Source organism: Dipodomys merriami, unplaced genomic scaffold (genome assembly GCF_024711535.1).
Source record: "Dipodomys merriami isolate MVZ:Mamm:240054 unplaced genomic scaffold, mDipMer1.0.p SCAF_34, whole genome shotgun sequence".
In the NCBI taxonomy this organism is placed as follows: Eukaryota; Metazoa; Chordata; class Mammalia; order Rodentia; family Heteromyidae; genus Dipodomys; species Dipodomys merriami.
Genome location: NW_027204937.1, coordinates 8,720,342 through 8,733,712, shown reverse-complemented (window position 1 = coordinate 8,733,712; position 13,371 = coordinate 8,720,342). Strand labels below are relative to the sequence as shown.

Here is a 13,371-nt window from a genome sequence, read left to right as displayed (position 1 = left end):
TAGACTGCAACAAAGGAGGGACAGGGAGAGCAACCAGGATACTAGAACACCTGAAGGCTGGAAACTAGAGGCTGAGGAGGGGGAAATGAAGGAAAGCCCACCATCTCCAAGCATAATCATGGCTTTTTCCAGTCAGATGCAGTGTATCTGGCAAACTGGATGTTCTGGGTTGGCTCAGTGGGAGGGTGGAATGGGACCTGGGAGTGCCAGATCAAGCTCCACATTAGAAGGAAATAGTAGAGGTGAGTTTAATGACAGCATTGTGCAGGGCTATCTCTCTGTGTCTCTATCTCTGTCTCTGTCTCTTTGTCTCTGTTTCTGTCTCTGTCTGTTTGTCTGTCTGTCTGTCTGTCTGTCTCTCTCTCTCTCTCTAACACAAGCAGAAACATGTCATATATAAAAAAAGATAATACTAGATAATACTGGGATTTATCTCAGATCAGAATCTGCATTTCAGTAAGATCCTCAGGTGACTTATATGCATATTAGGGTTTTGTGAGCACTCTGCTGGCCTGTCTAAATTCTTCAGATAGAAAGTTTTGTCTGCTTAGAGAGGTTGGTAGTGCACAGAGTAATTAGTGCTAAATAATTTTTAATTTTGTAGATGAACAAAGAAACAGTTAAAAATGTGTCCTTCCATTGGAAAAAAATTCTAAGGAAGCCAACAGATAGGCATGTTAATATGATCGTGGGTGTTTACAAGATATATAAAGTTCTCATTATTTATTAAAACTAAAAAAAACCTGGCTGGGGAGAAGAGATAACAATGTGGACTTGTGCAGATTGTGTTCACATTCCTCAGATAAGACAGAAAGGAAAGATTCGATGTGTCCTTTCCTGTTTTTCTAATCTCCTACTTGGCATCTGTTAACTAAATACACAACCTCTTTCCACTTTTCTGTTGCTCTCTTTAAGTTTGGAAACCAAAAATATGGATATAAATAAAGTAGAAAATGAATAAAGAATGCCTCAAAAAGTGCCAGAAACCTTAGGTGGTTATGAACTGTAGATATCATTGGCCAGGCTGGGCACAATAATACAGGCTGAAATCACAACACTGAGTCAGAGAGACTGCAGATTTGAGGCTACCCTCGACTACATAGGAAAATTTTACCTTTGTTTCTTTTTTTATTTTTTATTTTTTATTTTTTGCCCATCTTGGGCCCATCTTGTCTCTGAGCCTCTTTGTGGTCAAGGCTAGCGCTCTACCACTTAAACCATAGCATCACTTCTGGATTTTCTGGGTAATTTATTGGAGATAAGAGTCTCATGGGCTTTCATGCCTAGGATGTTGAACCTCTGTCTTCAGATCTTAGCTTCCTGAATATCTAGGGTTATAGGTTTGAGCCACTGGTGCCCAACAGTCAAAGCAGAAAAAAAGGAGGGTAGAAGTAGAGAAGGGGAGGGCAGGAAAAGGAAGGGAGAGGAGGGGAGGAGAAGGGAGTGAAGAGCACTAGTCAGATGGAGACACATGACTGTGGTTTCCAGAGGCTCTGCTATGTCATGTGTGTCTGGCCATTACTGAAAAGGCTTTAGAAGCAGACAGACCTGAGGTTGAATGATCTTATCTCGGCTAGCTATGGACCATCAGCCTATCACTTGACATTTCTAAGTCCCAGTTCTCTCAAATGTAAAACAAAGCAGTAAGAAGCAGTACTAATACTGAGTTATGAAAATTAAGGGAAATAATTTAAGTAAAGAAAGCACTGGTCTCAGGACAGTGTTTAAGGAAGACAGTTCTCTTCCTTTCCAGGAGTTCTTCCAGGGCTATGCAGATTGAAGTTTCCAAGATCTACTAGGAAGATACATAGGCACAGCAGATTTCAGGGGGGAAAAATGAAATAAGAGAGAGAATAACACTCCAAAATCCTAAGTATTTGAGTTTTTCTCTTTCTCTTCCAATCAGGGCCAAGGAAAGATGACTGGCAGAGAAAAGGAGTGGTTAGATCAGAACTTGTTACCATGGATGGGATTTTAATATTTTCTTTATCTGATTTATCTTTACTTACAAGGAGTCATAGGACCAAAAGAGGAAGCATAAAATACTAAGCATTTCCAGCCAAGCATCAATGGCTCATGCCTACAATCCTAGTTACTCGGGAGGCTGAGATCTACGAATCCTAGTTCAGAGACAGCCTAGGCAGACAAATACAATAGACTCTTATCTTCAGTTAACCAGCAAAAAGCCAGAAGTAGAGGACAGCTCAAGAAGTAGAGCTACAATTTTGAGCAAAAAAGCCAAGCAAGAGTATAAGGCCCTGAGCCCCAGGGAGGCACAAAACAACCAAGTACCTTTAGTTATCTAGGCTTCCTTTCCACATTTAGAAATATATTCACAGCAAAAATTAAGTGGCAGGCCAGGCACAGGTATCTCATGCCTGCAACCTAGCTACTCAGGAGTCTGAGACCTGAGGATCCAGTTCAAAGCCAGTGGGGGCAGAAAAGTCCCATTCTTATCTCCAACTAGCCACCAGAAAACCAGAAGTGGCACTGTGGCTCAAAGCAGTGGAGTGCTAGCCTTGAGTGAAAAAGCTCAAGGATAGAGCCCATTCCCTAAGTTCAAGCCCCATAACCGACAAAAAAAAAAAAAAAATTAAATGGCATATGCAAAGTTTTTAATGCAGTGCTTGATACATATTATGGACTAGATAAATTTTAGCTTTCATAATAACTATTAGGATGAATATAGTTATCTCATGTTATTTTATTTGCTTCTTTATATTTATTTTTGCAGTATTAGAGATTGAACTCAGGGCCTCACACTTGCTACGCAGGTTCTACCACGTGAGCCATGCCTCCAGTCCCATTTGTATTAGTTATTTTCAAGGTAGGGTTTTGCTTTATGCCCAGGCTGATCTGACTGTGATCCTCCTACTTGTACTTCCCATAGACATGCCACATGCCACTACATCTAGCCTTTGGTTGAGATGGAGTCTTTTTGCCCAGGCTGGCCATGAATTCTGATCCTCCTGATTTCTGCCTACCATGTAGTTAGGATTACAGGTTTGAGCTACTGTGCTGGGCTTATTTATGTTGTAAGGCAGGCTGTCAATATGTAGTCCAAGCTAGCCTCAAACTCATGATCCTACTGCCACAGCTTTCCAAGTGCTGAGATTACAGGCCTGTACAACCATGCTACTCATTATCCGCATTCTTTGTTGTTGTTGTTGATGGTGGTGGTGGTTGTGGGGCCTGGGCGCTGTCCTTCAGCTCTTCAACACAAGGCTAGCACTCTACCACTTGAGCCACGGCGCCACCCCCAGCTTTTTCTGCTTATGTGGTGCTGAGAAATCGAACCCAGGGCCTCATGCATGCAAGGCAAGCACTCTACCACTGATAGACACCTTCCCAGCCCTAATTATCCCCATTTCAAAGATGAGTTGATCAAGATTTATTCAAGTCTGTGATTTCCAACATGGGACTCTTTTTATTTTACAAAAGCTTAGAGGAACTGTTGATCAGTCAATCTGAGCCCAGAGAACTTTACCTGCCAAAGATCCAGGCCAAGAACACTGATGTTATAATAGTGACAAATGGTAGGGTCCGGCTTATATTTAGGGTTGTCTATTTCCGGATGGACCCATTCCCCTTGGTAATTGGGATTATCAATAATTCGGGGTTTCCATTGTCCCTAGACAAAGAACCAAGAGAGAATATATCATTAATATTTTTCTATTTTTTTGCTTTCATACAATAAATAGTCCATCATTATAGCTGACTGACTGGAGCTGTCTCCAGCACACTCATTGTACAAAAGTGTAAAAAAAAAATAGTCCATCAGTTTTTCAAGACAATACGTATGAAACGTAAGAATTCAAAACAGGGTTCCTAAAGCTTATTTTACTTTTCTTAAATGTACAGGAAGTTCCTTCTTTCTACAGGTACCCATTTTGAGCCTGGTCCCATCTCTGCAGGAGCTCATTCATGAAGTTAAGAAAATATAGCTTCTCAAAAACTATCATCTAAATATCTCATCTCTTCTTGGCTGTTCTGTTTCTGGTACATGACACAGGAAACTGTGGGCACATGAAATGCTTGCCTCAGTCAGTTTTATTGCTAAACCATTTGTCAGCTGATTTCTTTAGCTCTTTTTGTTTCAGACAGGCGTCAGGAGTTAGCCCTTAAAAAGAATTTCCTCTAATCCCAGCACTTTGGAGGCACAAGCAGGAAGATTATGAGATCAAGGCTAGCTTGAGCAATCAAACCTGTTTCAACCAAACAATAAGAAAGGAAAGAAAGAAAGGAATGAAAGAAGGAAGGGAGGGAGGGAGACAGAGAAAGAAAAGAAGGGGAAAGGGGTTGGAAGAGAAAGAAAAGGAAGGAAGGAAGGAAAGAAGGAAGGAAGGAAGGAAAGAAGGAAGGAAGGAAGGAAGGAAGGAAGGAAAGAAAGAAGGACAAGCAGGCAAGCAGGAAGTTCCCCTTACCCCCTAACACCTTGTACTCTTTCCATTTCTAGCCCAATTCTGAGACTTTCAGACCTGACTTCAGACCCATTTCCTGTTTGGATTGTGTTCCTTTGTCCATTCCCACTGTGGAATAGGCACAACCCTGAGAACAAGGCTTGGGTGAGGCCAGCCACAGTCCCATTGAAGAGTGAAGGCAGGGGGAGGGGGGATGGCAACAGGAGCTCAAAATTTCTGTTTTATAAATTAGAGTTTATATCTCTACCATCTTCGTTTTAGAACTGTTTAATATGATTTTTAATTTTTTCTAGACATTTTGGCTTTATTACTTATGGATGAAACAAATAGTATTTGAGGCAACTTTGTGTTTCATTTTTCAGTTATCAACAATTTTCTTTTTAAGAAAATTATCTTTAAGTAGTCGTACAAAGGAGTTGCCATTTAACAAGCAGTTTATGAATACAATGCATTTAGATCAGTGTCACCCCTTTCAACCTTCTACACACACACACACACACACACACACACACACAATCTTATTTCTTACATCTATTGGAAAGAGAGACCCTCCTTCACTCACCTTATACTTCAAGTTTGGTATGAGGGGCTCTTCCCATTCCCCATCCATTGCCTCATTCCAATCATCGGGCTTCTTAGCTTCTGGGTCTGGGATGAATTCAAAGTCTTCCCAGTCCTAAAAGGAAATGTTCCTTCATGAGGACAGATACATGTTCTGGGATAAAAGTAAGGTCCCAAGTGTAGTCAGAAGCAATGGTTCCTTACCCACACTGCCCTCCTGCTTACCTGAATGAAAGCCTAGCTCAAGACTTTGTAAACAGTATGTGAGAAAAAGTAGTACCAGGTTGGGAATGTGGCTTAGTGGTAGCATGCATAAAGCCCTGGGTTTGATTCCATAGTACCACATAAAGAAAAAAAAAGCTGGAAGTGACGCTGTGGCTCAAGTGGTAGAGTGCTACACATAAACACAGAGAGGCTCATGGACAGTAACCAGGCCCTGAGTTCAAGCCCCAGAATTGGCAAAAAAGAAAAGAAAAGAAAAAGTAGTACCATTCTCACTTGAGACTTCACTGTCACTCTGTCCCTGAGTACTTTAAATTCAGATATTGTAGATAATTCCTTTTCCTATTGAGCTCATCCTTTCCTCTTCCCTGTGCTCTGCTTTTGTTTGGATGTGATTTGTTCACACTGAAACTTAATTGCTAATAAATAGTGCTAAGAATTATTGCAATTCCAGAGATAAATTAGCTACAGGGAAAGGAAATCTATGAAGATCCTAAGTCCTAGGATAGGATAGGTAGTTACTACTCAAGTCAGGAAACTGAGCCCTAACCCGCTAATAAAGTTCCATCTTTCTCTGATCTGCTTCACAGGGGCACAGAGGCCACCAGCCTCTCTGCCCTTCCCCAAACCTTGAACCAACAGTTGTATAAGGTCATCATTACAAGTCAGAGCCTATATGATTAGTCTTGTTAACCTGAGCCTGTCTGCTGGCCTTGGCTTCTAAGAACTTAGTCCCTTATTTTCCCATGGTGCTTTGCCTGATCATCTACCTTAATTTCCTGAGTATACCTTCTTTCCTCCAGGAATGGAGCTTTCTGATGAATCTCTCCACAAGGCTAGGCCATTGCCTTCCACACTGTAGGCCCCTATTTAAGGACTGGAGCCAGCTTCTGAGTCCATATTGTCCCCAAGCCATATCCTCTGTATAAAGTTTATTCTATTCTAACCTGTGGAATAGCAACATGGCAGGTCTGGCTCCAACAGATCCTTCCAACCTCATCTCCTACCATGTCTCACTTTGAACTTTAGTTTTTCCAAACACTAAACTAGTGCTTTTACATATTTTTATTATTTTATTTTTATTCTTATTTTTTGTCAGTCCTGGGCTGGAACTCAGGGCCTGGGCACTGTCCCTGAGTTTTCTTTTACTCAAGGTCAGCATTAAACCACTTGAGCAAGTGCCTCTTCTGGCTTTTTCTGTATATGAGGTACTGAGGAATGGAACCCTTGCATGCTAGGCAAGCACTCTACCACTCAGCCACATCCCCAGACCAATGCATTATTTTATGTATTAATTTCCACCTGAGCATTCTACCTGTTTGCTAGATACGGAATATCCTCTTTCCAACCACTCAATTTCTACTTCCCTTGCCTTACTAAATTTATTGTTTGAAAATCAGTATATTATTAACACACAAATGCCATATACTAAGGACTTACTATATGTAGGCACTACAGGTACTACCTTGTGTATTTTATATTAGCTCATTTAATCTTAAAAATAATTTCACACATATATGTATTTCAAGAATCTCTGAAAGTGGGGCTGGGAAGGTGGCTCAGTGGTAGAGCACTTGCCTTGCATGCATGAGGCCCTGGGTTTGATGCCTCAGCACCACATAAGCAAAAAAAGAAAAAAGCTGGAAGTGGCATTGTGGCTCAAGTGGTAGAGCACTAACCTTGAGCTGAAGAGCTGAGGACAGCACCCAGGCCCAGAGTTCAGGCCCCATGACTGGACCAAAAAAAAAAAAAAAAAAAAGAATCTCTGAAAGTGGATTTTACATCAGTTATTTATTTATTTTTTGGTTGGTCATGTGTCTTGAAGGGGAGCTGTCCCTGAGCTCTTCAGCTCAAGGCTAGCACTCTACCACTTTAGCCAGAGCTCCACTTCTGGTTTTCTGAGTGGTTTATTGGAGATAAAAGTTTCTTGGATGTTCCTGCCTGGGCTGGCTTTGAACTGCAATCCTCAAATCTCAGCCTCCTGAGTAGCTAGTATTACAGGGACAGCAATAGGTAACCAAGTCATCTAAAGTTTTCACAGGAACATCTGTTATGTTTTTTGATTAGGCTCTGTTAGTAGGCTGAAGTCTCACAGCTAATAAATAGTGAAGCTCACATTGAATTAATATTGGTCTGACCCCAATGTCTATTTTTGTCTGTTTTCCTAACCCCTGGTTAACCCAATGACTGAAGAATTGTCTCTTCTATCATAGACCACCGTCTATACCTCACCCAGGCTGCACTTGTGCTCTCTGACTTTAGTTTTGCCAGATCTCAGCATTGATCACTCAGTATAAGCTCTTCCTTCCTTCCTTCCTTCCTTCCTTCCTTCCTTCCTTCCTCCCTTCCTTCCTTCCTTCCTTCCTTCCTCCCTTCCTTCCTTCCTTCTTTCCTTTCTTCCTTCCTTCCTTTCTTGTGCTGAGGCTTGAACTCAGGGTTTGGGCATTGTCCCTGAGCTTTTTTGCTCAAGGCTGGTACTCTACCACTTGAGCTATAGCTCCACTTCCAGCTCTTTTGGTGATTAATTGAAGATAAGAGTCTCAAGGACTTCCTTGCCTAAGCTGACTTTGAACCTCTATTCTTAGATCTCAGAGTCTGAGTAGCTTGGAATTACAACTGGCTCTGTTGTGATCTGTTCTCTTTGTTTCCTCCTCTATTATATTTTAAGTCCCTAGGAGAACAAGGATTATCTAAGTCATAGCTCTATCCAGTACAGCTTTCAAGAATGGAAATGAACTGGTGAATATGTACTATATAATTCTTATGCCAATAACTTTATAATCAGAGATATATAGGTTAAATTGTGCTTGGGGAGTCATTTCATTTCCTAAGCTTATGTTTCCTTATTCATAAAAGAAGGATAATAAGACACTGCTCACAGTCATTGCCAGAGGAATCAATATATTTTCAATAAATGTGAGTTGCTTCCTTCTCCTCCGTGCCTTTTGCATATAAATGTTTAGCTGAACACTTGCTTGGTGTGCCTAGTCTCTGTCTCATTGTTCCCAACCTCTTTCTTACATAATTACAGATGAGATCCTGCCTGCTTCCCAGCCAAACACCCCCTGACCTGACCTCAGGTTTCTTATCTTCAGGATCCTCTATTTGTGGACGTTCATCCCATTTCCTTGGTTTCCGGGCATAGGGATCTTTTATTTTCCTGGGAGGCAGGAAGTCCCAGTCATCCTCTAGTTCCCCAGATATCACAAGCTCATTGTCAATTTTGACCTCATATGTAGCATTAGGGCGAAGGATCAGCGTATACAGATGAGTGTCTTTATTGATCTATAAAGAGAATGGGGCAATGAATATTGCAGGTCCATATTGAACATCTCAGATCTCCAGCGTTAAGTGTTGTCTGAGTGCCATCTCTCACACAATCACAAACACTTTCCCACAATACTCCTCCCCTTTCTATGGTTAATCTTACTGGAATTCCAAGACTCATTCTGCTAATATGCACTCTGGTGGTCTACCCTAGTCTCCATCCTCCTACCACTATGAAGCTCTGCTCATTCTCTGATCTTGTCTTTTTCTGACTCTCCCATTAAACTGCAAGCTTCTCAACAGCAGGGGTCGTATATGGTTCACCTATCATGTCTGCGGCTTTTAGCATAAGATCTTCACTTACAATTCCTGTGTGTTCTTTCTCAGGAAAGCCCTGGACCTAAATACAATTTTTCCAGCTTCTTTAGATTCAGTTCTTTTGTGCTTGAACTGTGTCACCGATCTTATGGTGCCACTGTTTCTCATCTCCTCATCTTTTCTTAAGCAATCGCCTCTTCTAGAAAATCTAGTGCTCCATAAAATCATTATATCCTTCACAAGAACAAGTCATGAGCATCTTCAAAGCTCAGCACAGGGGAAACTTAGCCAGAAAGTATTGACTAAGCCTCCAAGTTGGGTAGGGGTCCTTTTCTGTGCTCCCGGAGTCCCCTAATCATATCATCCACAATAACTTTCCTTTGCCTGATTTTTATTTTCACTTGACTGTGAGGTTTGGTTTTGTGTTTTGCTTTGCTTTTGAGAGGAGGTATCTGACCTTGAAGTCTCAAGCCTCCAATCTCTGCCCCTGAGTGGCCAAGATTACAGGTATAAACTATCATGCCCAGCTTCACTGTGAGTTTTCTTTATTTATTCTTATTTTTTTATTGTGAAAATACTGTACAGAGGGGTTACAATTACATGGGCCAGATAATGATTACATTTCTTATCAAGCATTGTAGCCTCCTCCTTTGTTTCCCCTCCCCCACCACCTCCCCCACCCCACTGTGAGTTTTTTGTTCAGGGTCATGTCTGGCTTATTCTATCACCAGGAGAATGAGCATTTAGTGAGTGCCTGTTGGAGTTGCTAATGAAATCCAACCTAGGTTTCTGCAAACTGATATCATTGAATAAACTTCTATTTCTAAATCTGGTCCACCCCCCTTCCCACAGTCTTCTCCAGGATTTAGCCATGGAGAGCCAGGCTATTCCAATTATTAAAGACCTTATGTGATTTCCCGGGTTTGGATCACCTGCTTCTTTGTGAATTCCTATACTTTATAGCACTTACCTATTATGTAAAATGGAGATGATCATGTCTAATTCATAGAGTTTTTTGGAAGGAGTAAATAAATAAAATGCTTTCCTTACTCTACTAGGCTAAGGATAGTCCACATACTTACCTTGCACTTGATGGTCCTGTTGTTCACATGGTATTTTTCTTGGTGATGAAAGATTATTTTTACTTCATTGTTTCCAAAGCCACAGATATCAGGGCCTAGAAATTACATCCCAAAATAGGATTTTACATCAATTTTAGTCAGTTTGTCTGGTCTAAAGCTGAAACTCAAGCTAGACACAGCTTGTGAAACCATCATTTCTTTCCCAGAAAGAAATAAATGGCACTTTAAAAATTATTAGCCAGGCACTGGTAGCTTACACCTTGCTACACAGGAGGCTAAGATCTGAGGATTGCAGTTCAAAGCTGGCCCAGTCAGGAAAGTCTGTGAGACTCTTATCCCCAATTGAGCTATGGCTCAAGTGGTAGAGCACTAGCCTTGAGCACAAAAGTTCAGGTACAGAGCCTAGGCCTTGAGTTCAAGCCCTGGGACCCCCTCCCCTGCCCTGCCCTGCCACACACACACACACACACACACACAATTCAAGATTATTTGAGAAGACTTCAATGAAGAGATAATTTACAAAGGAGAGAGTAAGACATTGAGCAAATAAAAAGTAAGTGGTATACTCAGGGTTAGTAACAGTGGAACCTACTTATTTACATTATTTACATATTTAGGTTACAAATGCCACCCTCTGGACATATAGATAGCTTCCTAAATGTCACTTCCCTGACCTTGGGTGTCTTTCTTGCCCTGAAGCAGAACACAATGTGTTATTCTAGTGGGTACATTTGAGTGTCTACAGCATATACTACTGCTTCTCCTTTTCTGTGAACTGGAGAGTGTCTCCTTATACTGTAGACTTGTTAATACCACAGGTGTTCCCATCTCTGTGGTCTTTTAAGATTTAGGTTTACAGTTACTTGTCTGAAGGTATTGTATTGCAGTGAACACATTAAAGGCTTTCTATCCCAGCTCTATCTAAACCTTTCCAACAACTCAGGGTTGATGGCAACTGCTGTCAGAGAGCTTACCAAACATGATGTAATACTTGGACTCCGAGTGCATATCTTCCTGGTTCAGGGTGGCAGGAAAGAGTTTCACATACCCACCACCACAATCGATGCCTTGCTCGTGTTTTACTGAAAACTGAACCACCAAGGTCTCATTCACATTGCTGAATGGTGTAAACCTGGCTGAAAGGGCATAAAACTTGGCATCTTCACTGGTCTGGAGACCTGGGAGCAGAGAACACAGAGACTTTGGATTGAAGTACCCCCAAAAAACTCAGCCAGAGAGACCTTCTTGACTTCATCAATCTCTGCTATCCACACACCTTAGCTCTTATTCAAGCTTCCAAGCAACTCTGAAGAGTGACCATTATCCCCACTTCATAGGTTAGAAGACTGCGTCCTGGGGAGGTAAAGTGACCTTGTAGTAAGGAACCAAGTTGGAATTATGTAGTTACTTTGTTTTGTTTCTTTGAGATGAACCAGAGATCTCAGACAAGTGCACCCCAAACTCACATTCATGCCTGATCCATTTTGGGGGTACTAGAGTTTGAATCTGGGGCCTTGTGATAGACATTCTACTTCTCGAGTCATACTTCTAGCACTTTTTGTTTTAGTTATTTTTTTCAGCAAGGGTCTCTCATTTTTATCCAGGCCAGGCTCTGACTATAATCCTCCTGTCTATGTCTACTAAATCGCTGGAATGACAGCTGTGCACTATTGCACAGAGCTTCAAGCTGGAATTTTAAGTTACCTGTGTCTGATGTTTTCTTCTATGCCATACTACCTCTGGCCTTCAGTAGAAATTTCAATATTGTTCTGCAAGTTTATAAAACAAAGCCCTGATTTTCTGAGGTATCAGGTGGCCAGAAAAAAGATTTGCTATACACTGACTGACTCTTCAATCAAATAATATTCATTGCTGTCATTTACAGAGCACTTAATCTTTGCATATAATTGGCTTGTTCATGTGTGTTATTGCACTTAACTCTCATTATAACCCCATGAGGTTGGCTCCGACAATATCTCTACTTTGTCATGAAGTCTTTGAGGCTAGTTCACTTATTCAGGGTCAGTAGGCCTAATTTTAGAGATATTCACCTTTACCACAAGTCTTTACCTCCTCCTCCAACAAATATCAGGGCTGCCAAGGATTTTAGACACTTTCATAGTATTTTATGGACCAACTATGTCCCAGAGAGGGAAAGGTACTTAGTCAAGATCATATAGTCACAAATAAAGACAAACAAGATACCTTTCCTGGCTCTAAGGTGAGTATATCATCCTATGTTCCTGCTTCATTTACTGGTTATAGCTTTCCGTGTCTCATTTACTCAGGCAACAAAATGTGGATGATTATTCTTGCCTCATAGGGTTTCCAGAGAAGGTCAAATGAATAAGAGATATGAAAAAAATTTTGTAAAGTGTCGATTTGATATATAAGGGACTTTTGTTATTCATATTTGCTGAGGGTCCTTTCCCCACAATGCCATAACATCTAGGACATGGCCTGACATAGAGGAGCGGCTCATTGAATAAATATGAAATTGCATGAATGATCACAGGGCCTGGTTTAGACAAGGTCATGAGCATTTCTTACATACCAATCTCTAGTAATCACTTTCATGCCTGACATTGTGTTCAGTGCTATCTGCAGTTTTGAAGGGTATACTTCCTTTTTCAAAGACCTTGAGGGGGCCAGAATAGCCCAGGAATGCTTCCTGGAGAAAGAATTGGGAACAATGACAGTAGACCAAAACACCAAACCTGCTATGTGGACCAGTTCAACCCCATCTGTCAGCCTCATTGGTACCCTAGGGCTCTTCCAGACAACAGGAGTGATCTAATGAAGCCCAGTAAAGAAGATACAAAGGGGACAATGACAAGCCAAGCTGCGAGGAGATCTATGGCTGTGCAAACTGTTTTGACCAGAGTCACCAAGGCACAGGTGCCCCATGGGTCACTCAGCCTCCAATTCTCTAGCTTCTGGAAACAGTTTTCCAAAATGGCTTTAAATGAGATTTAAAATGTTCAAGTAGCACATAATTCTCTCCTTTAATAAAGATGAAAATGAGATGCATTACAGTAGTCAGGAAGAAGATGGGAGATTGCTCTAGGGGATGATCAATGAATTCTATTTATAAGACAAAAGCTTTCTCAGACCAAAAACCCATGCTCATAGTCTTTGTCCTCAGCTCACTTGTCATCCACAATATTTATTTGGACCTTATAATATCCTTGTCTAATGAGCATGGCAGGTGATGGTTATTATTTCCAGCTAATATTGAGGCTCAGAGAAAGAAAATACATGCTCTGATTATATAGCTAGGGTTAGGGAGTACTGCTGGCCCCAGGTCTGCCTGCTCTACGCCTCTATCATGATAAGTTACACAAGAGAAGAGCAATATTTAGATGTGTTTTTCCCCTGTTTCAAATGAGAGTGCTACTTGAAAACTCTCAGGGGACTGGAGAAAGCATCACAGTCTAGCGGTAAAGAACACAGTCCCTGGAGTCAGATCCAGAATCAGATATCAGCTCCACCTTTTATGA

General features: G+C 41.3%; 1 protein-coding gene across 1 annotated transcript in view; it reads right to left on the bottom strand.

Annotated features, from left to right (window-relative positions):
• The window catches only part of LOC138803525 (calreticulin-like), a 46,586-nt gene that overhangs the window by 8,257 nt on the left and 24,958 nt on the right, over positions 1-13,371 (bottom strand). Inside the window, exons 3-7 of the mRNA XM_069987631.1 lie at positions 10,846-11,049; positions 9,872-9,966; positions 8,280-8,489; positions 4,984-5,097; positions 3,488-3,631 (exon numbers count right to left, since the gene is read on the bottom strand). Coding sequence (XP_069843732.1) covers positions 3,488-3,631; positions 4,984-5,097; positions 8,280-8,489; positions 9,872-9,966; positions 10,846-11,049 — 767 coding nt within the window. The remainder of the gene's footprint in view (positions 1-3,487; positions 3,632-4,983; positions 5,098-8,279; positions 8,490-9,871; positions 9,967-10,845; positions 11,050-13,371) is intronic.